Source organism: Orbicella franksi, chromosome 4 (genome assembly GCF_964199315.1).
Source record: "Orbicella franksi chromosome 4, jaOrbFran1.1, whole genome shotgun sequence".
In the NCBI taxonomy this organism is placed as follows: Eukaryota; Metazoa; Cnidaria; class Anthozoa; order Scleractinia; family Merulinidae; genus Orbicella; species Orbicella franksi.
In genome coordinates, this window is record NC_138148.1 from 21,695,441 (window position 1) to 21,722,300 (window position 26,860).

General features: G+C 38.7%; 2 protein-coding genes and 1 pseudogene across 6 annotated transcripts in view; all 3 read left to right on the forward strand.

The window, feature by feature from the left end:
• Window positions 1-26,860, forward strand: part of LOC145484910 (uncharacterized) — a 437,829-nt pseudogene that overhangs the window by 36,514 nt on the left and 374,455 nt on the right. The window lies entirely within an intron of this gene.
• Window positions 1-26,860, forward strand: part of LOC145484915 (synaptotagmin-16-like) — a 51,671-nt gene that overhangs the window by 18,191 nt on the left and 6,620 nt on the right. For 3 of the 4 annotated variants that reach the window (XM_081463543.1, XM_081463541.1, XM_081463544.1), the window contains one exon: window positions 3,977-12,600. In XM_081463543.1, coding sequence (XP_081319669.1) covers window positions 3,977-4,296 — 320 coding nt within the window. In that variant the 3' untranslated portion in view covers window positions 4,297-12,600. Of the gene's footprint in view, window positions 1-3,976; window positions 12,601-26,860 lie in introns of those variants that run through there. The other variant, XR_014049107.1, reaches the window with a different exon arrangement.
• Window positions 14,754-15,908, forward strand: LOC145484931 (N-lysine methyltransferase KMT5A-B-like). The gene is made up of 3 exons (XM_081463554.1): window positions 14,754-14,900; window positions 15,364-15,563; window positions 15,788-15,908. Exons 1-3 carry the CDS (start codon window positions 14,754-14,756, stop codon window positions 15,906-15,908), a joined length of 468 nt encoding a protein of 155 aa, XP_081319680.1.

Consider the following 26,860-nt stretch of genomic DNA (forward strand, 5'->3'; position numbering starts at 1 on the left):
TTTTATATCACGATTTAATCATTCTTTGAGAATACTGTACAAAAAAAACGCGACACTTCTTTTGATTAAAATATAAAATCCTAGTCCATGAGTCTAGAGATGAGTCCAGAGACTTAGCTACTCTTACAGAGACTGCATGACATTTAGCTGTCTTGGTGGGAATAGTTCCATTTAAGTTCTTGTAAACAGAGCCACTGATTGAATTGTGAAAATTAAACCCTGATAAAACTAGGCTTGATGTTACATTTCTTATGGTAAAAAAAGTTACTTTCTTTTGCTGTACATCATAACCAGACAGACTTGAATCACAACTGTTTAAACAGTTGTACAAGAGTCCACTGAGTGCTGCTACTTCCAGAGGCTTTTAATTCACAAAACAATAACTCTTGCACACCTTGCATGCCTATGTTTCACATATGTCAAACTATTCTTGGATTCTGATTTATTGGGGGACCAGTGCATAGACGACTACATTAACATTTTTTTTTTTCAGTAATAGATGACAGATGACTTGAAAATATGGTAAGAACATCAGTGAGACACTCACCTAACAGCTTGTGCCACTTTTTGTTCTTACCATATTTTTAGGTCATCTGTGAACTGTTACTGAACAGAAAGACAGCAACATAGAGCCTTTTTGTTAAATAGAATAAAGAAACAAAAAAATGTTTATGACATCAGCTCTTAGTCTGTCCTCCAATATATCATAAGTAAAAACAATCAAAATGGTTATTCTTACTTCAAGCAATCAAAATAAAAAAAATAAAATAAAATAAAGAACAATCAAAATGCAAGAGTAATTTCACTTATATCTACATAAATAATAATGCATGCTCAGGTCCAATAGCAGGTTTTCAGCATGAACACAAAGCACTGGGCACCAGAAAAGCCATATTCCTGCTGGTGTGGGAATGAGGAAAGTAATGGTGAAAGTAATGGTGAAAGTAATATAATGCGTCTTAGGATGTACTCATTACTAGATTGTGCTATTCCCTACTGTAAGGCATGCAGCGTGATGGTGGTTGCTCTTATGGTAGAGATGACCTTTTTGATGTCATTGTCAGTCAAGTCATTTTTAGTGAATGGAAAAGAAGCTTCTATTGGTCAAAGCCAATCTGAGCCATCCCATGATTGCTTTGAACTTGACTCAGTTACTAATGACAATAGGATTTCTTATGTAAGAGGATTCTAGCACTCAGTCCACTACTTTTCATACTTCGCTTTAATTGTGGAAGGAACAAAACTAATCTTAAAGAAACTGGATGCTAGAGCAAAAGCAGAATAGACTCTGAACCAGGATGTTACATCTTGACGTCTGACCGTCCTTTGAACTTAGCCTGTGAGAACTTGCCCAGGCTATAGTGGCTTTTATAGCTTTTATATTACATTGTTAATGCCTGATGTATTTACAGTGTTTTTAATGAAGAAGATGATGATGATGGCTTGTGTCATGGGCGTACGAGCTGGGGGGAGGGTGCGAGGGGGGCTGCAGCCCCCCCAGCTACGGAAATTATGTGATTTTTCAGGCAAAACGCTTGTGATCTGGGCAGTAACAACTGAGAGAACTCATTACAAAATAATGCTGTTGGCGTGTTTTCCAAAACTCGTGAATAAAGTTTCTAGTTGTTACTTTTTTTAGAACAATTTCTTCTAAAAAGTTTTAGATTTTACTCGGATTTGAGACTGTTATTAGAGTATGATTGATTGATTGATTGAGTATGCAATCTTTGAACAAAACTATTTTTGGAATTACCGTGTGACATGAAATTTGTGTGGGATCTAATTTTCGCGGATGTTTAATCGATCTGCGAGAATTAAATCCTGTGAAAACAAACTCCCTCCAAAAAAAATTCCGCAAAAATTTACTCCTTTTATTTAAATTGCCAAATTTCAATCAAATTGATTGCAAACAGTGTAACCAAAAATATGGCTTCTGTTTTTGTCACTTTCAAGTACCGCACATGAAATCCGCAAAAAAATTCTTCCCAGGAGTAAAGTTTGAAATCCAAATTCACGAAAATTTATTCCCTCGAAACTCAAAAAATCCAAAATCTGTGAAATTAAACTCCCGCAAAAGTTTCATGCCACACGGTTTCAGCAGATGTGGGAATTGTGAACAAGTTTGTTTTTCATGCAATATGAGTGCATTTGCATCCCGTTTTCAACAATCACGCATTTGGGAATTGCCTAAATTTTTTAGGGCAAGAAGGTCGCTGCCGCCGCCACCCCCCGCCCCCCAAGTCTGAAAGTGCCCGTACGCTTATGTGTGAATCAATAAGAACAAGGCTTGCCTTGTGCATGCAGCTGGCCTGGAGTCCATTGTCTTCAATAAAATTCAACTGCATGTCAATTATTACTTGACAAGTAGTGAATAAATCAATTGAAAGTAGATGGGAAGTGCCCATCAATTCCAGTAGTGTCCCTGGGCCATTACCCCCTAGGCATTAGCATTTTTTTTTCAAAAAGGGAAAATTCCTGGCTTGGTGGCAAATAAGTGGGTCAAATGCATCAGGCTGAAAGCAAAAAATCCAAGGAAAATGCCCTGCTCCTGGACTCCTCTGGAGAATAACACTGCTCAAAATTCCACAAATCAGAACAAGAATGTGTTATTCACCAACATTATTTTGTATGAACTGTTTTGTTCACATGTAAATTTATCTTTCCGTTGGTTGTAACATTGTGTAAAAAGTTTTCGCGACCACGCTATCATAGCTACTTTTGTTTATTATTTTGTTGATTATGACAACCATATCTATTTTAACATGCACAGATCGTAAGTGTACAATACCAACATAATTATGATGCACATAATGTTGAGTCATTGAATCAAAAAATCATATGATCATTTGTTACCAATAATGTAAAAGATTTTTGTGAAACTTATCATTTCTGATAGCTATAGAATTCATACATCTTATATTGTATTAACTAATTTCATTTCATCCATGTGATCAACAGGAGATGAAATAAATCAGAGAACATCCTGCTTGTGTTCTGTACCACTTGTGAGACCAAAACACAAGGGTGTCAAATGTCTGGGATTGTTTAGGGGGGGAGGGCAAATCCCTGTGCTAGTGGGCAATAATAAAAATTCAAATGCTGTATCCATGGAATTAAGACATAAGCAAATACCTGGCTATTGCCCAGGGGCAGGGAATCACACTCCTGGCCTGGCCAATGTCTGGGCTGGCCTGACAGTAATCCTTTTGGTTTTGTTGCTAGCCTCTTTGGGCTATCAGCCTACACACACCGTTTCCAGTGTTTTCAGTAGTCCTCTACTTAGAAATCCATGGCGCTGAGATAATAATTATCTTTATTGTGCAATACCTTTTAAGTGAAGAAATGATTGTTGCATTTTTGTTTGAAATATGAGAAAAGAACCGAAAAAGTGTCCTGCCCTCAATTCATGTGTCTTCATAGTCAAGCCCGGGGGGGGGGGGGGGACTCCCATATGGAGTGGACGGGGATGCTCCTCGGAAATTTTGAATTTAACCCCTAAAAGAGACCAATCTGGGCGTGGCTGAAGCTTATGCAGATCCCTGAGAGAGACCAGTTTATAAAACAGACAAATAAAAAGTACAGTGACTTTTAATGATGGCGAATTTGTTTATATGAATTGAGTAAATATAAAGAATCAAAATTCTTTCTGTTTTGTTATTTCTTCACGTGCAACCCTTAACGAGACCTTGACAGCTAAAAATAATGACATTTTGCCCAGAACACCCTAAGCGAGACCAAAATCTGAAATTTACATCCCTAAGCGAGACGACGAGCATCCCCGTCCATTCCATATGGGAGTCCCCCCCCCCCCAGGTAGTCAAGTTGGTAGAGCATCACTTTAGTTGAAGCTTCTATGCAGTAATTGCTTGATATTAAAAAGATCTGCAAGGTTCATTCTTGACCTTTTATGCTCCACCCATATTTGTGTAAAGTAGTACTTGTTGCATGATAAGAACTGCTTTTATTTTCTTCTTAGATACATATGTTAAAGTGGCCATGTTTAATTCTATTGGACAGCAACTCTCCAAGAGCAAAACATCAATACGTCGAAGCATGTGTGACCCTGAGTACAATGAGAACTTTGTATTCCAGATCATTGAATTTGAACTACCCAGTGTAAGCCTCATGTTTTCTGTGGTCAACATAAAGAAAATGAGGCGTAAGGAAATTATAGGTTGGTTCTCAATGGGCCGTGATAATACTGGTGAAGATGAAGAAGCACACTGGAAAGAAATGATAGAAGCTAAAGGACAACCAAGGAAGAGATGGCATATTCTTAGTGCTGTGGACTACTGATATTATAAATTTGAAAAGTCTAATGTTATTTATGCAATTAATATTGTATATAAGAAATAATGGATTAAGTTAAGTATTTATTTACCAGTCTATAATTTCCATTTTTTTACAATGTCAAAGCAGTATTTTTTTTTATAAGCATTAGAAGTAGTTAATATTGTTTCATTTGAATTAGTTTCCTACATAGTGTCTATAAATTTGGTGAATTTTGTGGTAATTACAACCTACTGACTCTGTTTAGTAATCAGTAAAGAAGAAAAATAACACTGGATATGGTGGTAGGTTGTAAATAAAATTAAAATAGATATAAATGCTAGAAAGGGGTTCTCTACATAAGTGAATATACCAATGGCAGCTTAGATCTGACTGATACAACCTTTTCGAAGTAAAATACTTACTATGGTGAGTGCTAAAACACTGAACTTTTCCTCAACATGAAAGGTTTCAAGGGGATTCTTTCAAGAACGGACTACCTTTGAAACTACATGTATAGCACTTTAAGAGATCTACATTCTATGTATCCCTTTAGTACGTGTTATGGCATTGAGTCACAAGTTGAAAATTTGAAAAGCAATAAACATTTAAAAGCCTATCTCAGCACTTTGTGTGTGTGATGCACTTGGTAATAAATGTACTATTAAAATATTGTAAATGTAACTTTCTGTTAAATGAACTATCCAGTATACTATTTAAGATGTATGAATTTTGACCAATCCCCTTGCCCGAAACATAATTTTAAAAAAATTTTATGACTTTTTTTTTCTGTAAATACAAATTATCACTGAGACTGAATGTGTTACGTTCACACCTACAAATCTCACTGGATCATGTGTACTAAAGGCATCCATCATTGTGTGTCGATCAATACCCTAGATCAACCCTCGATCAACTTCTTGATCAACTCTTGATCGACATCTTGAAGATTGGAGACTTCGACACTTCGAGATTTTGATCAATACTCAGCTAACACTCAATCAACATCTTGATTGACAGTTGGTCGAGACTAATATGTATCGACTGACACTTAATGGCATGTCTGGAAAAATAAGTCGACTCTCGACTGAGATGTCAATGAAGTGTGGATTGAGTGTCAACCAAGGTGTCAATCAAGTATTGATTGAGTATTGATCAAGGGTATTGATCAACATTTGACCATGGATGCCATGATCCATCTCACTTGCACTAGAAATAAAGAGGTAAATAAAGAAATAAACTAAATAATTAAAACCAAATTAAACAAAACAACCGTACACCGAGTCACAGTACACTATTGCACAGTTGAAAGATAAAAAAAGTACAAGAGACATGTTAAAACACTTGAAATTACAGTAAGGCTCAATTTATTAACAATTAAAGCACTGATTACATTCTTATAAAGCCTCTTGTAATTCTTGTAATTAACTTTATTCAGTTAACACTCATAAATAAAAAGCTTAGCAGTATCAATTCATTCAAAACAATAGTCTTCACTGTTACTTAAACATGTTCAACAAATGGCCTTGACCTTATTGTTCTGAAGTTCTGTTAATTAAATTTATGCATGTGACCTTGGCTTTCTTTAGAATTCTTTTCTTAAAGCAAAAAACAACAATGAAGTTTCTTTTCTTCAAAGTTGACTCAAGTTTGAAAGCAATGATGTTGAGTTACCGTAAATGATCTAATAAACGCCCTCTCTCTAATGAACGCCTCCTATCTTAGTAACGCCCCCCTAAGCTGACAAGTTTGTATTAAATGCCCCTCTCTAACAAACGCCCCCTGTCTAATAAACGCCCCCCTTCCCTGAAAACCACACATAAACTGGAAACATATGTACAATACAATCAATTTATTTGCGTTCTTGCTAAATTAACAGCGGTGTGCGAGTCGCGTATTGCTCAATTTCCAGTTCAAAGTGAGGATAGCGTTCTTTAATCTTCTTGACCTCTGTGCTTAGGATATCAGCAATTTTCTTTCAGCTTGTCCTAGCATTGTAGCATCCCGGAATTCCAAGGCCTACTTCACGTTTTCGTTTTCCATATACTTGTACAGTGAGAGAGTTCGACTCGTTTGAGGCTAAAAAACCAGCCAGCACTCTTGAAAGTTCAAAGGGGACATGCCCTGCTAATTAACAAATGGTAAACGCCATAGCGTGTACTATTGAGTTTTATATAATAATCAAAGTAATTCTCGCATTTTGATTGGTTCTCGCCTATGATCTATTAGAGGACAGACGCACGATTGACGTCATCATTTCAAAGTTTTTCCCCCTGTGTTTTAAAATGGCGGAAAGTTTTGAGAATTTAGATAATATTTTACATGACTGGGCAAAAGATAAGGTACAAGAAAGTCTTGTCCAGGCATTGAACAGCTACCAGAAGCATAGTCTAGCAGGAAGAAGAAAGATAAAGCCGTTTCTGTTTTAGAAAATGACTCAGAAAAAATACTCGAGCTGTCTCAGTCGGCAGTCGAGCGAGACTAAACCAAACACAAATTAAAAATTAGTCTTGGTAAGCCCAGAACCATTGTTTTATCTCGAATTTAACAAACCCAATAAACAAAATGTTAATTTATTTAAAACATTGAACTTTTCTCAGTCTCAAAATAATTGTTGACACAGTAATTGTCAGGAATAAAACATCAAAACCACTTCTTAAAATCAGTTAAAATAATCACATAACCTTGCTTTCCGATGCGAATGTTCCAGTCTGTTTCAGGGCACAGCAGCGAGCAAAGTATAGCTCACTACAGCTCACAGCCAACTGTATCGCAGCTAGAAGGTGTCTCCGACACTATTTCAAACTGATTTGAGAATCACCAACCACAGAGGACACAAATTTCCACCATCACTAAACCCTCCTTTCATTCAAAACTCGAATCGAATGGCCTCCAGGTTGACCGCAGCCGCAATTTTCCAAGCGTAGTTTTTGAACTCCTGCAATATTCGAGGCAACATCCAAGCTTTTCGGCTCACAGGGCTGCTCTGATGACAAAAACTGACTTGACTTATCCAGCATTTTCTTTAAGATTTGTAGATTTCGCAGTTCAATTCTCCTTTCGCTGTAAGTTTTCATTCCACGAGAAGCGACGCTGGAGTCAAGTTTGACAGTGGTGTGATTTTCCTGGACCAATCACAATTCTTTGCTATGCATAGCAACCAATGAGATTGCTTCAATTTGTATAGACAATAGATTACGTCAAATGGCTTTTTTCGTGTTCGCCAAAGTGGGCAAAGGACGGCTTTCAAGTTATGTTGAGCTTTACCTGTAGTAGTTTGTTCCGTTATTATATAAAACAAATAGATTCCATGCTGCTGTGCATCTGTTCAGTAATAGATCACAGAAGACGTCAAAATGTGATAAGAACATCAGTGACACACTCGGCTATCGCCTCGTGTGCCACTTTTTTGTTCTTACCACATTTTTACGTCATCTGTGATCTATTACTGAACAGACGCACGGCAACATGGAATCTATTTGTTAAATGGATGCACGCGGGAAGTTGCTAAGCACGAAAGAAGTGTAAGAGTCGCAGGAGAATACTAAAAAACATCTGGTGAGGATCGAGGGGAAACTACATGTAATAGCATAAAGTGTACACCCCTATACACTCCTGTACTGCATTGTAGAGGACTATACAGTACGATACATCCTTGTACAGCTCTATACATCCGTCTAAACCACTATACAGCACTATACACCCCTAAACAGAACTATACAGCGCTATACACTCCTACACAGCACTATACACCACTATACAGCACTATACACCCCTATACAGCACTATACACCCCCATACAGCACTATACACCCCCATACAGCACTATACACCCCTGTACAGCACTATACACTGCAATACAACACTATACACCCCTATACAGCACTAGAACACCCTATAGAGCACTATACAACCCCATACAGCACTATACATCCCTATACAGCACTATCCACCGCTATACAACACTATACACCCCTATACAGCACTATACACCCCTATAAAGCGCTATAAAACCGTATACAGCACTATACAGCACTATACAGCACTATACACCCCTATACAGCACTATACACCCCCATACAGCACTATACACCCCCATACAGCACTATACACCCCTGTACAGCACTATACACCGCAATACAACACTATACACCCCTATACAGCACTAGAACACCCTATAGAGCACTATACAACCCCATACAGCACTATACATCCCTATACAGCACTATCCACCGCTATACAACACTATACACCCCTATACAGCACTATACACCCCTATAAAGCGCTATAAAACCGTATACAGCACTATACAGCACTATACACCCAAATACAGCACTATACCCCCCTATACAGCACCATACACCCCTATAGTGCACTATGCATTACTATACACCACTATACACCCCTATACAGCACTACACCACTATACAACCCTATACAACAATGCACACCCCTATATAGCACTATACAACCCTATACAGCGCTATATATCCCTATACTGCATCCCTACAGAGCACTATACACCCCTATACAGCACTATAAACGCTATACAACATTATACACTCCTATACAGTACTAGACACCCCTATAGGGCGCCATACATCGCCATACATCGCTATACACTCCTATACGGCACTTTACACGCACATACAGCACTATACACCCCTATACAGCGCTATACACCCCTATACATCACTATACACCCCTATACACCACTGTACACCCCCATACAGCACTATACACCCCTATACTGCACATTACACCGCTATACAACACTATACACCCATATACAGCACTATACACCCCTATACAGCGCTATAAAACCCTATACAGCACTATACACCACTATATACCCAAATACAGCACTATACACAATTATACAGCCCTATAAACCCCATACAACACTATACACCCCTATACGGCACCATACACCGCTATACAACACTATACACTCCTATACAGCACTAGACAACCCTATAAAGTACTATACATCCCCATAAAGCACTATATACCCCTATACAGCACTATACACCTCTATACAACACTATACACCCCTATACAGTTCAATACACCCCTGAGAAGTGCTATAAAACCGTATACAGCACTATACACCACTACACACCCAAATACAGCACTATACATCCCTATACAGCACCATGCACCCCTATACAGCACTATACATTACTATACACCACTATACACCCCTATACAGCACTACACCACTATACACCCCTATACAGCACTGGACACCCCTATATAGCACTATAAACCCCCAATACAGCACTATACATCCCTATACAGCACTATGCATCCCTATAGAGCACTATACACCCCTATATAGCAATATACACCCCTAGAGAGCACTATACACCCCCATACAGCATTACACAGCACTATAAACGCTCTACAACATTATACACTCCTAGAAAGCACTATACATCCCTATACGGCACTATACACCACTATAAAGCACTAGCACTATAAACACAGCACTACACACAGCACTATACACCCCTATAGAGCGCTATAAAACCCTATACAGTACTATATACCACTATACACCCAAATACAGCACTATACACCCAAATACAGTCCTATACACCCCCATGCGGCACTATACACCCCTATACAGCACTAGATAACCCTATAAAACACTATACACCCCCACACAGCACTATACACCCCTATACAGCACTAAACACCGGTATACAACACTATACAGCGCTGTAAAACCGTATACAGCACTATAAACCTTTATACATCCCTATACAGCACCATACACCCCTATGCAGCACTATACATTACTATACACCACTATACACTATACACCACTATACAACACTATACACCCCTATACAGCACTAGACACCCCTATAAAGCACTATACACCGCTATACAGTGCTATACACTCCTATACAGCACTATACACCCCTGTACAGCACTATACGGCACTATACACCCCTATTCAGTACTATACACCCCTATATAGCACTATACACCCTATACAGCACTAGACACCCTTATACAGCACTATACACCCCTATACAGCACTAGACACCCCTGTACAGCGCTATACATCCCTATATGTCACTATACACCACTATAAAGCACTATACATTCCTTTACAGTACTATACACCCCTATACAGTACTATACACCCCTGTACAACACTATATACCCCTAAACAGCACTATACACCCCTATACAGCAATGTACACCCCTATACAGCACTATACACCCTTGTACAGCACTATAAATCCCCTACGGCACTATACACCCCTATCGAGCACTATACACCGCTGTACATCACTATACACCCCTATACAGCACTATACACCCCTATAGAGCCATATACACCCCTAAACAGCACTATACACCCCTATACAGCATTATACACCCCTATACAGTACTATACACCCTTGTACAGCACTACACATCCCTATACAGCAATATACACCCCTACATAGCACTCTACATTCCTTTACAGTACTATACACTCCTATACAGTACTATGCATCCCTATACAGCACTATACACCCCTATACAGCACTATACACCTCTATACAGCACTATACACCCTTATATAGCACTACACATCCCTATACAGCACTATACACCCTTCTACAGCACTATACACCCCTATACAGCACTATACACCCTTCTACAGCACTATACACCCCTATACAGCACTATACACCTCTATACAGCACTGTACACCCCTATACAGCACTATACACCCCTGTACAGCACTATACATCCCTATACGGCACTATACACCCCCATATAGCACTATACATTCCTTTACAGTACTATACACCCCTATACAGTACTATACATCCCTATACAGCACTATACATCCCTATACAACACTATACACCCCTATACAGCACTTTACATCCCTATACAGCTTAAAACACTCCTATACAGCCTTATACATTCCCAAACACCTCTATACAACCCTATATAGCACTATAGATTACTATACATCCTTATGCAGGACCTCTCGTGGAAACAAAAAAAACCCTCTTTAACGTGAACGACTGCTAAGCAGGCTGAATAAAGTGGCTTTAGGTTTACAGGACTTTTAAATATTCATTGTTTGGGTTTTCCAATTATTAATTAACACCTTCTGTATTGTCCTTACCACGACCAGTACTTATGAATGGAATACACCTGGGCCGTAGCTCAGGTTAAGGGGTGGGGTTATTCGAATTGGACTAATGATGGCTAATATATTAGGCTTGAATCCCCATTTCAATCTATTTTTAAATAATAAACTATAATTGTCAAGGTAAAATTTGTTTCCTAAATGCTTTGATGCTAGGGAATAGAACAATAGCAATCACTTTGTTCAACCTTCTCAGCTAATGGTTTTCTTAACCTTTCACAGATATCAAGTAAAATATCTTCCGTTTGTTGAGTTGACAGTTGAAAGTTGATTTTTATGTAAGAAAAATTACATCCATCCGACAGTATGGCCTGTCGTTTCGCCATTTCCAAATGCAAATACATAGTAGACCGTGTATATATAATTAAATTCCATGTTGGCGTGCATCTGTTCAGTGTTAGTATAAATCTGCCAGCGTTCCATTACGAATGCCGTGAGCTTATTGGCTACGCTACTCATTATCTATTCTGTGGTAGATAGTGAGTAGACTAGCAGTATTCGCTTGTTAACAAAATGACAGCCGCTTCTTGGCTTTTTTGAAGTGTCTGTGAAGGGGATTTAGGTAAAGTTTTGAACGACTAGTAGATATATATATATACCTGATGTTTTGAAAACCAGGTCCCAACAGCCCAATAACAGCTGGTGCCTAATAGAGTCATGTAAGCAGTGCTTACCAAGTTCCGCACTCCACACTTCATCTAGTGCAAAAAGGAAATGACACTAGAAGCTCTGGGCCACCTGTGGATGAATTCAGGCTTAACTGTCATCATATCAGATAAAAGCTCTTTGCAAGCATAACTTAATGACAGCAAACTAAAGTGCCTTGAAATCTCCCCCTCCCCCTGGGGTCAGGTACCACTCTGCACATATCAGTACAAATTGATATATCAAAAAAATGTTCAAAAAAATATCGAGTGTTTAGAGTTCGAGAGTGATCATCGTCACTGTAAATTTTTCTGGAATAACAGAGATGAGAAACTTTTATTAATTTACCTTGTTAAGGGCCCATTAACCAATTCATGCATGCGCTCGCGTGCGTTGCTAAGGAGGTGAAATTTCACTTGCGGTTACTTATGTCAGCCTGAGCGCGGAAAATAATAACAACTCAAAAACTTGCAAATTCGCTTACATTTTAGAAGTTTTTGTTTGTGTTTCATAAAATACAAAGCAAAAAAAAAGTACAAACAAAGACAAAATAAGAGAAAGAGAGATAAACAAGAGCAACAGAAAGAGAAAAACTAACTCCGTGTGGCTTTTTTTTGATCTTACCGAAGTGCGCTGGTAGTGTAAATTGCGCATGCGCTGATAGGGTAACTTCCAATATCTATCGGGCGCAATTCCGGTTTCTTAAATGCTAAAGGAAATGCAGTTTTTCATTAAATCCAGCCTTTTTCGACGAATTTCGATTAAAGCCAATGTTGGAAACATAGCTATGCATTCCTTTTTCGAAATCATGCTTTTTTCAGAGAATTATGAATTTTTCAATATTTTGAAATGCTTTCAAAATCTGACCTTTTAGAAATGAAACAAAAGCGATGCATAGCGTAATGAGGATTTAAATTAAAATATTAAATCAATGAAAAAAATCCCGATAAAGTAATTTGCCTGGGAGCCTTCTGTATTAGTCACATGACCATGGGCGTGACCTGATGACGTCATCACTAGTGTTACTGATCATGAACAAGTTAAAACACATGAAATAACTCTGAACTAACTAAAAATGATGAAGTTATATGACAATAAATTTTCCTTAGCAACGGCTCGAAAAGATCGGTTAATGGGCCCTTAAACTGAACTCTCGACTAAGTAAAACATATTACGGAATTTCGTTCCCCTGAGTAAGTTGCACTATAACAGTATTTACTTATTAAAATTACGTAAATCGATACAGCAGGGAATCACCCAGACCACAAGACTGAATAAAAACAATCTCGCTTTAGAACCTCTCAAAAGTTAAAGACGGCAAATAAATAGCATAATGGGCGCCCTTCTGGATATGAATATTTCATGAGAGACTTATGGATGAATACTTACCACTATAAACGTTTGTGTAGACTTCTGACCTCTCTCCATCTTTTGCTTACTGCTTACTTGTACGTTCGGCTACTCTGCGAAAAACTTGTTTTGTTCTTACTATCGAGCCTGTCAAGAGGTTCCTGTTTGGTGTTTTCTGGGAGATGGAACGATAAAACTAAAAAATCCGAACAAATTTATGTCCGGCCCACCCTGACTAACGTAAAGTTACTCGCACTAGAAACCTCTATGCACTCAACAACCGCCATATTTTAGACCGCAGTGCAACTCGCGCCAGTCTACAAGTGTTAAGATTGGCCAATACGCTCGATCCATTTGCCCTAGTGGGTACTTCTCGGCAAATTTTTTTCATCGATGTTGACACTTCGTAAAACATAACTCCTATTTTTCTTCTCCTAAAATATGGAAAAATCTAATAATTCTTCAGGAGACGAGGAATATTATTCCTGTGAGCTACCAAATTTCGAGCTTAAGTTTTTTGCCGGGCCTCGAATTTAAGCGAGCAGGAGTTGAATCAGCTGGTTAAACAAAGGTACTCGGCACTCGGAAACGGACCCAAAAAAACAAGAAACTGGTCTATATCAAAAATGAATGCGTTCCCAGAGAGACTGCATAGCAACGAAAAAGAGTTTCTCTTGGAGTTACTACACCCCGACCAAATGGAACACGAACCGCGTGTTAACCACAAATTCCCGTGCTTTTGAATAAATTTAAGGCCCATGTGAAGTTTCTGTAGGAAAATATTCATTGGCACTTGTATGTAGCCTATCTTGCCATCAAGGAGCAGAGATGTCCTTCGTAAACGTCCGCAGGGTAATGCTTAAGCACAAAAGAAGAGCTAAATGTCCACTTCTAGTTAAATTTTTGTCTTCTTGTGTGGAGCAAAGCCCGGGTAACTTTGTGTCCACGGCCGAGATTTTCGAGGCCTACGAAAGCGCGGTTAGAGTGTGAACGGACAACGACAGTGTTAGCGGCCAAACAAAGTTTTTAATGAAGAGAAACAGTTTTAACAGAGTAAGTATTTTGCAGCGATCATTGCTTTAAAATTTGCTTCGTTTATAGGTCTGTGATTCTATGTTTCAAACAAGAGTGAAGAGAATGAAATAGATATTTTTTTGAACGAATGAATGAATGAATCACGTCAAAGATCAGAGTATTTAGCTATAGAAAGAAACTAATTGGGGACACTATTTGCACATTTAACGCGTTTTTTTTTTTACAGCAACTGAAAAACGCCATTTCGACTCATAATCATCTTAAGGGATGGCAAGTGAGAACAGACATGAGCAACCACGTTCGCGGATACCGAGGACTTAAACTCCGCCGCGCTCGTCGAAGTCGCCTAGGATATGAATTTGGTGGGCGTGACACCCAACAACGGGTTCAAAATTATATAGCCGCAAATCCTCCACCATTATCCTCGATAGAGGTGAGTTTTATTTTACCAACCAAAGCAAAATATTTTTCAAGGTTTTTTTTTTTTTTTTTAACAGCGATAGCTATTTATTACATGTACCATACAAACCAAGGAGGCAATACCATATATAATTTACTTGCGAATGATATGAGATCACTTTTCCAACATAATCCGAAGTATTCCGAAGATGAATAACAACCACTGGAAGGCTTCCGAATATCACGGGAGGCCATCCGATTTTTTTTCAACAAAGATTGGCCAAGTTTGCCTGAACTCAACCGAAAATTTAGAATATTTCCCAAGGTTACCGAGAAACATCCAAAGAATATCGAAAGTCATAAAAGCTATTCCGAAGATTTCTAAACGAAGCTAAGGCTGTATACGAAGTTTCCGGAGTCAAACAAGGTTTTTTTAATGTTTTTACTAACATGTTTTTTCATCTTCCTGAATATTTATCCATTCTTTCATTTTAGAGATCCATGATGTTCCCAGTGACCCCAGAGGGGCAGGTCGCTGTGCGTTTGCAAACCGCGACATCGAGAGGGGTGAAATAGTGGTAGAGTATCAAGGGGAACATGGTTCCTTGGTAGAAGCGGCCACGCGCGAGGAGAAATACGCCAGGGAGGGCAAAATTTGCACCCTGATGGTCATTGAAAGCGGAGGCCGCCAAATTGCGTAAGTACCTTGTTTGACGTAAGATCTTCAAAAGGCGTTTCATTAACAGAGCTATCTCAACAACCATCGCAACCCTTAGTATAATTAATGGTAACTTGAAAAATGAAACGAGTTTGATCAATTTGTCTATATGGGTCAAGACTAATTAAACCTATAGCCACGGCTGAAATACAAGTATACACGATTTAATAATGCGCATTATTTGTTTTATATTTTGTTTTTAGGATCGATCCCTACCAAGGCAACGAAGAAACCGGGCCGACTTGGGGGGCACTGATCAACCACTCTCGAAACCACGCAAATCTGAGACCCTTCGTAGCGTTAAAACATTCAGGAAGACCATGAGTGTTTTTGGTTGCCTTGCATGATATTCCCGAAACCGTAGAGTTCCTATGGAACTACAACGATACGGATTGGGAATGTCATGCAGACAGTCAAACTATTCCCTCTCAAGCCCTTTAAGGCCTGGATCAAGAATTTAACGGGAAACAGCAGAACCTGAGTAGTCACGCGGGTTATGGTTATCCTGAATTGTTTTACTAAGCTGACATGTATATTTTCTTCTGCTAAAAACTAAATTGGAGTCCTTTCTTACATGTCGGTGAAATCGAATTGGCATAGACTTCCACTCTTGTTGGTCAATAACGCAGGTTTTTTTTTAATTATCTACCTTTGCTACGTTTAGAATGGAGTGTACTTGATTTCGTATTAAAGAGTGGTGTAGGTTTTTGGGGGAAATTAGTGACCTACGACCATCTCAAAACGAGGGATACGCTTATTCCAAACGTTACAGGACCGAAATGGTTGACCTGCTTCTTTGTCAACCACCACCAATTCCTCAAATGTTGGGTACACTTGAAAATGTTGACGACGTTAAGTAAACAGAACTGATAAATTTTGTTCCACTGACATTTTCATGAATCAACTATTTGCTATGATCCAGACCTTAATGTGCTTGAACTCTAATTAACAATTACATTATGAGCTCGAGATTTCTACGAGTTGATAGTTGATGAGGCCGTAGGCCGAATCAAATATCGCCTAGTATAAATCTACCAGCGTTCTATCACGAATGCCGTTCTCTGATTGGCTACGCTTCTCACTAGCTACTTTGTGATCGATAGATAATGAGTGGCGTAGTAGTGTGTCCTTGTTAACAAATTGACGGCCACTTCTTTCGAAGTGTCCGCGAGGAGGATTTCGATAAGAGATTTTTTGAAATCTCGAGCTCGTAATCTAATTGTTAAATAGAAATCGAGGGCGAGTAATCTAATTATTTTAGTAGAATTCTAACTGAAATTTCTTTCAAGTAACGGTTCTAATTATTTCTGGTCTTAGTGTTAAACTTCAGGCTTTAGGGAATTCGTGCGGACTGAATTAATTGTCAGTTTGACATTTGCAGTTGTGTACGCGCGCTTATCAGTTTCTTTCAAACATTTCGACCTTTTTTAATTCAAGAAACCGCACGTAAATGCCCTCCTTTTAGTCTTCTCAGGAATTTTGTTTATCCATTTGTTTCTGAATGCTCTTTGAAAACTTCGTAGAATCGAGGAAACGTTGCAATGTTGTCGACCACACCAAGCTACTGCACACTGATGCATGATAGTGTGCAGTGGCTCAGCCAATCAGATTACAGCATTTTCATTAGTATAGTAGTAGAATTCTACTAAAGAATCTTAGGGTATGACTTGAACCAGAGTATTGGACTAATTTGTGACCCTTATCTAGACCGTAATTTATAGGCCTGGTTCATGCCTTAATTTTCGTGAGTAAAAATTGTCTCCACCCCCTTCAAACAAAGTGTAACTTTATACACGTTTATATGGAAACGTTTCATTGCATCTCACTAATTAGCAAGTGTACAAACGCATTTTCCGGATTCTGATGTATTGCCTCTCATCCTGAACTGCATCCCTTTCAATTTCTTACGAATTATTTAAATACTTAGCCACCTACTAATAGCAAAAACGACGTTACTGTTATATAGTCGTATACTGTTTTTTATACTGTTTTATAATGGTGAATAGAGCGTTGTCAGGAAAAGAGTTAAACTAATTAGTAGATATTCTTTTATTAAAATACACGTGACAATAAACCTTGCATTTGGCTTGACTGATTTTTTTCTGACTGATCATGGCCTGCAGTGGGCCAGCTAAAACCACTAACCCAACATGAGTTATTCGTGAGCAAGAGTTATGTTTCTCGTCTCAAAACTTTTGACACAGAGGCAATGTCGTTCCCAAAGTCTTCGTTCCCCTCGACCAGCGGTCGGAAAACGAGAGTTCTGGAAGCAACCATTTTGAAATAACCGAATTCTGCCCATCCTTTTTTACTGCGCAGTCTGCATCTATGGCGCAGGCCTGAAATGGTTGCTCCCAGAACTCTCATTTTCCGATCGCTGGTCAAGGGGATGACCAAGACTCTGGGAACGAGATTGACACAGAGGCTAAATACCTATCATTGTTACCTATTTCGCCAGGTCCTATTTACTCGAAAGCGGAATCGAATAGGTAAATTTCGCGAGTCTGAAAAATTATCCATTTGTTACAAAAAAAAGTCGTCAGTGTTTATAGCTAACTAGATATTTTTGAAAATTTCAACAAATGGCAATCCGTATTAGCAAACGGGTAATCAGAATCGTAGGCAATCGCGAAAACCGCTCAAATTTAACCCAGCGAAAGGAAGAAACAGTACCGAAGGTGTCGACATTATAGATAAATAATAAATCCCTCTAAAAAAAATGGAATTCAATTGGAAATCATCTTCAATAACCAATAACCAAAAACGCAATTTTTTACCCGCCATTACCGTGAAAGCTTTTGTCACTTTAACTGAAGCCAGAGGACTTCACATTTGTGATATGCAATCCAATTGTGTTTGGTTTTGCTGGTAGTGTGTTAAAAGTTGAATTTAAAACTCACAATTTGGAATGATACTACTTTTCTTTGGATCTGAATTTCTAAGTTAGCACCCTACGGACATTATATGACCAAGAAAATTACTTCATTGTGATTGGCTAAGAGCAGGCTAATTTGTCGTTAATTCTCAATTTGCAATGCAGTACAAATCAACGCGCGGGCGTTCGCAATTTTCTCAGTCATATAATAAATAAGTAATTGTATGAGAGCTTGAGCAATTAAGGACTTACACTACTCCTGATATTGGAAAATTCTTTCAAATCGCACTCGCCTAAAGGCTTTTGCAATTTTGAGAGAATTTTCAAATATAAGGAGTAGTGTAAATCGTATGAATGCACTCGCATTCATACGATTACCTATACTAACACTAACTTCATTCTTCTGGGGAAAATGTTTCAGTCGTCATCGTCATCAATGTCTTGATCAGAGCCTGCTGGTAATGAGGCGTAGAAACGTTTTGCAGTTTCAGATAAATATTTCTGAGCTAGCTTTATACAGTCTTGCTTAACATCATCGCGAATGGGTTTCTTTTCTAGTCTCACTGGAACCAAATGTTCAGCCGCATTCAATTCCACGCCTTGCTTTTTCTTCAGAAACGAGACAATTCTCGGCTTTTCTCTCGTATCCATTGTATACCTTATAAATGGGGTTTCCGGGTCCCAGCTTAGTTGTAAGTTCTCCTCCTGATCGATTATTTCTCCAGAACCAAAATTGATAAACGCGATCTTCCTTACTTCGAATTTCTCGCGTTCAATGTCCTCGCTTCTAGCAACGTACTTCATTCTTAGAAAGCTTTTATAGTTCATAATCCAATCCAAATTCACCCAGTAACTTTTAACGTTATTTAAGCAGCTGTTTCGTAGTGTCGTTTCCCACTCCCGTGGAGTTTCAATTTTTTCTTTGGTGTTAAAGAATTGCTGAATACAGCCAAACCGCCTGTCACAAATTGAAAATGAGTGTCCCTCCAGTAGGAATTTAAGGTCCACTCTTAGAAACTCTCCCTTTCTAACAATATGGTCTAGGTAAAAAAATAAGTAGGATTCTTTAAACTGAGCCGGCGAGTTATCTGCCCACAGTATAAGGTGATGGAATTTACCGTATTTTTCCTGAAGGCTTTTCAGAAGATAGTTCAGCAGAGATAGTACCTCGTTTGGACCGCTTCCTCCAATAGATTCATCATAGAAGAAACAATGAATGATGTCCTCGTTGGCACAATAGATCCCGAAAAGGTTAGTCCGTAGCTTCCTCGCGTAAAAGCCATCCTGAGAAGAAACTTTTGGTGTCCGTAAGCACTTATGGTAATCCATTTGGAGAGTTAACACCCTCGGTAACATATTTCAGGCAGGATTTATTATTTATCTTGTTGACTTGTTCAGTTGGCCTTGCACACGACAATTCGCGTGCTACGCAAAACGCATAACTGAAAGAGCCCGCACGCGACGTTGCGCACGTAATAACTTCGAGCATAAACTTTAGTAGCTTTTGTCGACGGTAAGTCCGCTCGGTCGGATATAGAGATTAGCTCAACCATATACCCGACTTGTGTGCTTAGAGGACAAAGGGCAAAGCTATTTAGCAACGCTGGTTACGCCGCAAAATTGCAGAAAAATGCTTTGAAATCTTACTTTCATGTACTTTTGCATCAGACCAAATAAAGGAAGAGAGCAACAAAATTTTCTTTTTGATTTCTTTGGAGCAACTTTGAGAAACATTTATAGAAATTGCGGGAAACTTTTTGGGAAATCTTGAGCAACTTGTGGAAAGCCCTAGTTACGCTATACAAAACGCATAACTGTAAGAGCGCGCGCGCGACAGTGCACGCGTAATAACTTCGGGCGTAAACGTAACTTCAGTAGCTTTTGTCGACGTAAAGTCCGTTCGGTCGGGTATGGAGATTAGCTCAATCATATACCTGCCTTGTGTGCTTAGATAGACCTTAGAGTGCCTATAGATTGATTTTTAACATGTTGCGTCCTACTCATCAAGTAAATGCAGAGCGCAGAGGCACAGATGATATTGATTTCCACCTACTTGTGTACAAATTTGATGCGGCAAAACCATGGCAACATTTTAAGGAAGGTCATCCCGTTGCAAGTTCAGTGGAAAGAGGGAGAAGAAAATTGAACTCTAACAAGTTAAAAAGGGTCTACCTGCCAAAGAAAAAAGCGTGGACAAGACGTAAAAATGGAGCTTTTAAAGACTTGTACCAGTTGGAATTCACATGCTGCGACAGTGGTTGTCTCTTAAAAGAAGGCTTATACAATATTAGAAGCATTGCACGACAGCAAAGAAACTTGCTATACCAGAAATGTTATAATGAACAGAACTACCTTTTGTCAAATTGAAACTGACATTCAGTGGCGTACGGAAAATTTCGTATCATGTACCATCGCTCGGAAAAGTTTGCAAGACTGCGTTCCGGAAAGTATACGGCATTTCTAAGAGCAAAATTGAAGTTTTGCTTAAAAAGACGGGTTGTTCATAGAGCCAGACAAAAGGGGACAGAAGACTCCTCGGAAACTTCTACCCGAAGCGAGAGATGCTGTCATGGACTTCATATTATCTTACGAGGCTACAGAATCACACTATCGGAGAGCAAGAAGTGGGTGCAAGAAATATTTTGATTCTAACATTTCGATGCGCCAAATGTGGTCTGAATTCGTCCGTGAACACCCTAATTTAACGACAACCAGCTTAAAAAACAAAAATAGTGGACCTGTAATTAGTTTTTCAACTTTTAGAAATATATTTAACAGGGAACTGAAAGACGTTCTAAGTTTTAGAGAGTTTAGGGTTGATACTTGTCAAGAGTGTGACAAATGTAAGAACAGGCTTGACAACCTAAGATCGTTGAACAATCGATCTAGCAAGCAAGACGACGAAATTCGTGACCTGATAACTCGTCGGAGCCTACACCTTCGAGAAAGTGAGGTCAGATTTGCGTCCTTGAGATATGATGTCACAGTTCTAGCTGAAAAAGTGTCTTGAATGTAGTGAGATAGCTCGGATGAGGAGTTTATCGGAGTTCACAAAATAAACAGGAACAAAAAAAATGTAGATTGTTGTATTGTTAAGTTTTTTCCCAAAAATAACCAGAAACTGAAAATGTTTGAAATTTATTACAAAACCGATCGGATCTCGGAGAAAAACGGGTAAGGGCTCTTTTTGACTGGATATGTCGTATACTAGCACACTGAAAAGACTCAACATCTGAAGACGTTGTCAGATGTGATACTGTCAAACAAACCGCAACTCTTTAAACAATGTGTGGCCATAAATTTACTTTGACTTTTATCCAGAATGCCCGGGGGGTAATGGGCCGGACGTCCATAAATTACTTACAAGTAATTAGTCAACAAGAATTGCAAGCTTGTTTAAGAGGGGATTTATTACGCAACTGAAAATGTTCAGAAAAATGCCACGATCACAAACTGGGGAGACATTGCAAACTTCAAACGCGCAATTCTGACCGGAAGCCGACTAGTCGCATACTCGCGCCTGATGTTAAACAAAACAGAAGGGAAAGAGAGTTGGAAACAAAATAAAAGGAGTGCCTCGTGTGATCAAAGCAAGTTCTTTCAGAAACGCCATTAACACGAACAAAAATCTTTAACAGTAATCGTGCGGGATCATCCTGGACACTGCCCGGTCCAATACTTAAAGAATATTGTGCCAGCAATGAAGCAATCTGATTGGCTGATTTGACTTCCTAGCCCTCTAAATTAACTTGGGGGTGAAATATAAACTAGCTATATAACGCTTTCTCTTGGTATACATTGGAATATCCCACTTGTATTTACTTGGTATATATACCAAGAAAATACAAGTGACAATAGAGAAAGCGCTGCATAAGCGTTGCGTGGGAAAGGATACCCCTTATTCCCTCCCCGTTTACACCTGGTATGCAGGATATGAATGAATGAATGAATGAATGAATGAATGAATGAATGCTTTATTTAACGTGGATATACGCTTAGCTTGAGAGCTAATTTACAGGTGTTCCACCTAATAACTAATGAGAACCTAACAACTAAACAACGATAATATCACAATTCATCAGGTGAAAATCACAAATTAAATACTGATTAAAACTATTCAAAACTATTATTACAATATTACCGCCGCAGTCAAAATACTATTAAAACTAATGTCACAAATTTACTAATCCCCGAAATTTAGCGATCTAATTCTGTTCACTATTTCATTGGTGCCTACTTTAATTCTAATGTCATTTGATAGTTCATTCCATTTCTTGGCTCCAAAATATCTCAATGACTTGAGTCCATATATGGTAGTGTTAACGTTAGGTAAAGATAAAACATATTCTTGGCGCCTGAGATTGTACTTAAATGAGCGTAAATTAATAAGGTTCCTAATTGCCCGTGGTGCTTTGTTCGATACGCTATTATGTATTGTCAATGACATGTCTTGAATTCTTCGAGATTCCATGGAGGGTAGTCTTATCCTGTCCAAGAGATGCTGATAGGATGCATGTTTATCATTATAGTCATATCTCAACGCCCTTTCGTTGACTTTTTCGATTTTTGTAGTGTTTCTTTACCCGCAATGGTGCCAAACTTGGTGGCAGTAATAAAAATTAGGTAGTATGAACGAACGATATAACGATTCCTTGGTTTTAAGTGGTAAAGTGTTTTTCAGTCTATTAAGGGCGTTTATTTGAGCACTCACTTAAGTAAGGCAAATACTCGATACAAGATCGTCAAATTTTAGCTTACTGTCAAGTACAACCCCCAAGAGGTTAGTCGTTTCTGTGGTCCTAATATCAATATTCCCGATTTAAGGAGTAGCTGTTCTTCTGTTCTATATATATGGATGGCTTATCGTTATAAGAATATTGAAAATACCAGTACAGCAGAAAAATAATGTTTTCAGTGACACTGCAGCAAAAGCAACAAAAAAGAAATACCACAACGTACAGAAAACAAAAATTAATTTTTATACCTAAAACATTCCAAAGCAAACAAAGTATGGTATTATTATCCAAAAAACTCTGGAAACACAGCCATGTCTACAATAAGAAAAAGAATAGAAGCAATGTCAATAATAACGACTAATAAATGGCTTATAGCACTAGCTAGAACAACGAAAACGCCAAAAATAGCCCAATACTTCTCATAAACACTACTATTAATCTACACTTAGCCAAGTCTTGCCATAACCTTAAATATTCCTCTTTTTTATTGAAAGGTCATATTTTACCATGCAAAACAGCCTTTCGGTAATCGATCGAGAGCTTATTACAAGCAATTTCTGCTCTAACCACTCGTGTTTAAATAAAGTTTATCTATCTATCTATCTATCTATCTATCTATCTATCTATCTATCTATCTATCTATCTATCTATCATACATTGACGATAATTATCTCTTGTGAAAATTCACCAACTCTTTTCAGTGTGAAAGTCATGCCTCTGCAACCTATTATCATTCTGGGTTTGCCCCGTTTTTCACTAAAAGGTCATATTTTGCCATGCAAACCAGCATCTCGGTAATCGATCGAGAGTTTATTACCAGCTGTTTCTGCTCTATCTTGTGAAAATTCACCGATTCTTTTCAGTGTAAAAAGTCATGCCTCTGCAACCTATCATCACTCTGGTTTTTCCTCTTTTTTCATTAAAAGGTCATATTTTAGCATGCGAAACAGCCTCTCGGTAATCGATCAAGAGCTTATTACAAGCAATTTCTGCTCTAGCCACTGATACATTGACGATATATACCTGATGTTTTGAAAACCAGGTCCCAACAGCCCAATAACAGCTGGTGCCTAATAGAGTCGTGTAAGCAGTGCTTACCAAGTTCCGCACTCCACACTTCATCTAGTGCAAAAAGGAAATGACACTAGAATCTCTGGGCCACCTGTGGATGAATTCAGGCTTAACTGTCATCGTATCAGATAAAAGCTCTTTGCAAGCATAACTTAATGACAGCAAACTAAAGTGCCTTGAAATCTCCCCCTCCCCCCTGGGGTCAGGTACCACTCCGCACATATCAGCCCCTCCCCTCACGACAATAGTGAAACCTTCTGCCAAGGCCATAAACCCACTCAGCTTTGGGAAATTCCGTGCACTTTAAGGATTGTGTCACGTCGGACAGCTAAGTACATACCCAGCCGTCAGACTGACTTGAGACTATGGACACAAGTTCAAACCGACCCCACCCCCCTGGATTAAGGACCAGGGACCCCAAAGAGGTATCCACAATTAGCCACACTCCTGTAGTGTCTCCAGACTTTCCGTTAACGGAGCCCCCCCCCCCCCCCTGGAAAATAATGTGCTACGCTAAGCTGAAATCGATGCCTGCGGCATCGATTTCAGCACAGCTCGCGGAGTAAAATTAGGTATGCGTTTTTCAAAACTTCAAGGAAAAGTGCAGTTGTAATGGCTCTATGTTTCCAGGTCATGCATTTCCTGTAAAACAACATGTCCTTTTGCACTCAGATTAAGTCACTGTCTGAACCCATGTAGGGTTGACCCGCCCGTCGGCTTGGAGAGGTAAGATCAGTACATTATAGCAACCCCGTTGTGCTTACAAAATTTACTTTTGGCTTCAACTTTATAACAAACCAGTTTGATTTTGACAGTGTGGCATGTTTATGATCTACAGCCCCTACCTTCACCTAGAAAAACCAGACTCAAATTGAAAATGAAAACAAGAAAATCCAAAAGACTATTAATCAAGTCAAACTGGTTTGAAAAGTTTACCAACAAAAATAACTTCACAGCACAATTAACAGACCCCTTTTTCAAAACTGCAGGTAGATATATATATATATATATATATATATATATATATATATATATATATATATATATAATAAACAATGGTAGCAAGACTTCAATTCATCGTTTTATTGCGACAACGCTGTTTCGTATGGTCAAAGGATGACCACACTCATCAGGCAATATCAACGAATGACCGTTAAATTTCACAAACTGGAAATTAAAAGCTAACTTTAGGTTGCTATGAGATATAAAAACAGTTGCTATGATATGGAAAAACAGATGCTATATAACATTGAAAAACTGGCAATAAAAAATAATAATAATAAAATAAAATAAAATAATAATAAAATAAAAATAATAAAATAATAATAATAATAATAAAAAGTAAAATAAGAATAAAAAAATGAAGATAGCAACCTAAAGTTAGCTTTTAATTGCCAGTTTGTGAAATTTAACGGTCATTCGTTGATATTGCCTGATGAGTGTGGTCATCCTTTGACCATACGAAACAGCGTTGTCGCAATAAAACGATGAATTGAAGTCTTGCTACCATTGTTTATTATCTACACTGCTCCTCTCAGAGTCGAGCGCTCTATAAATTTATTCTGTTCAAGTTCAAGAAGTATATATATATATATATATATATATATATATATATATATATGTCTGAATTTATGAAAACCGCGTTAAAGACTTTGCACCAAAATAGCGGGCATGTTTTTGAAAAAACGGTTAGAAAATGTACATAAATATGGCCATGTCGCACCGAGAGTGCTATCTACCTCGTGTACTCTTAATAGAGTCCATACCATGCCTATACAAGCCTTAAAAGTCGCTGCAAATGAGTCGAACGAGCCAAACAAAACTAAATTAGAGCTTAAATTGATCATTTGGTTCGCCGCGGCACTAATTTAGACAGGCTTAACCTCAGCGATTTCACCTAAATGACCTCACTATGTCTTTACTGTGGGTTAAATTAGCCAGTCACGCTAACAAGAGCATGGTAAGCAGTGGAATCGATTATTTACCTCTATATTTCAGCCAAAAAGTAGCCGTTACGTGACATTTCATTTCAATATCTTACCGGATTCGCAAAAACATAGCCATAGAATTTGACTTGTCACTGATAATCTAACTTGCTACAATTCTGTCCTAGAGCTAGCTTTCCACGAGGCTTATCGTAGCTCAAATAGCAGCAAATAACTCTCCTGTATGCCTTTTGTGGCCAGGAAGACTGAATTCACCGTCTTTTCGTTGAATCATGAATTGTAGCGGAGCTCCGGCGGCCCGAAGGGCCGCCAAGCGGAACCCCATACTCATATAGGAACGAAAAGGAAACCCATGAGTTGATTTTCTCATGGTTATCATGGCTAGCGGTATTGCTCGTGGGCGCGTACGCACGACGGCGACGACGACGACGACGACATGCAGCCTTGGTTTACCGTGTACTTCTTTGATATTGGACATCCATGTTACGATCAATTGACACCTGTCAAAACAAGGTATCCGCTGACCAGTATCACGTGACCATATCTCGGGCTCAAGTTTACAGCTTATTGAGGTCGCGTGTTTTTTCTAAGTTGACCGCAGACCAACTGCTGGTTTTCGATTGGATCGCGGGCTCATCTCAGGTTAAC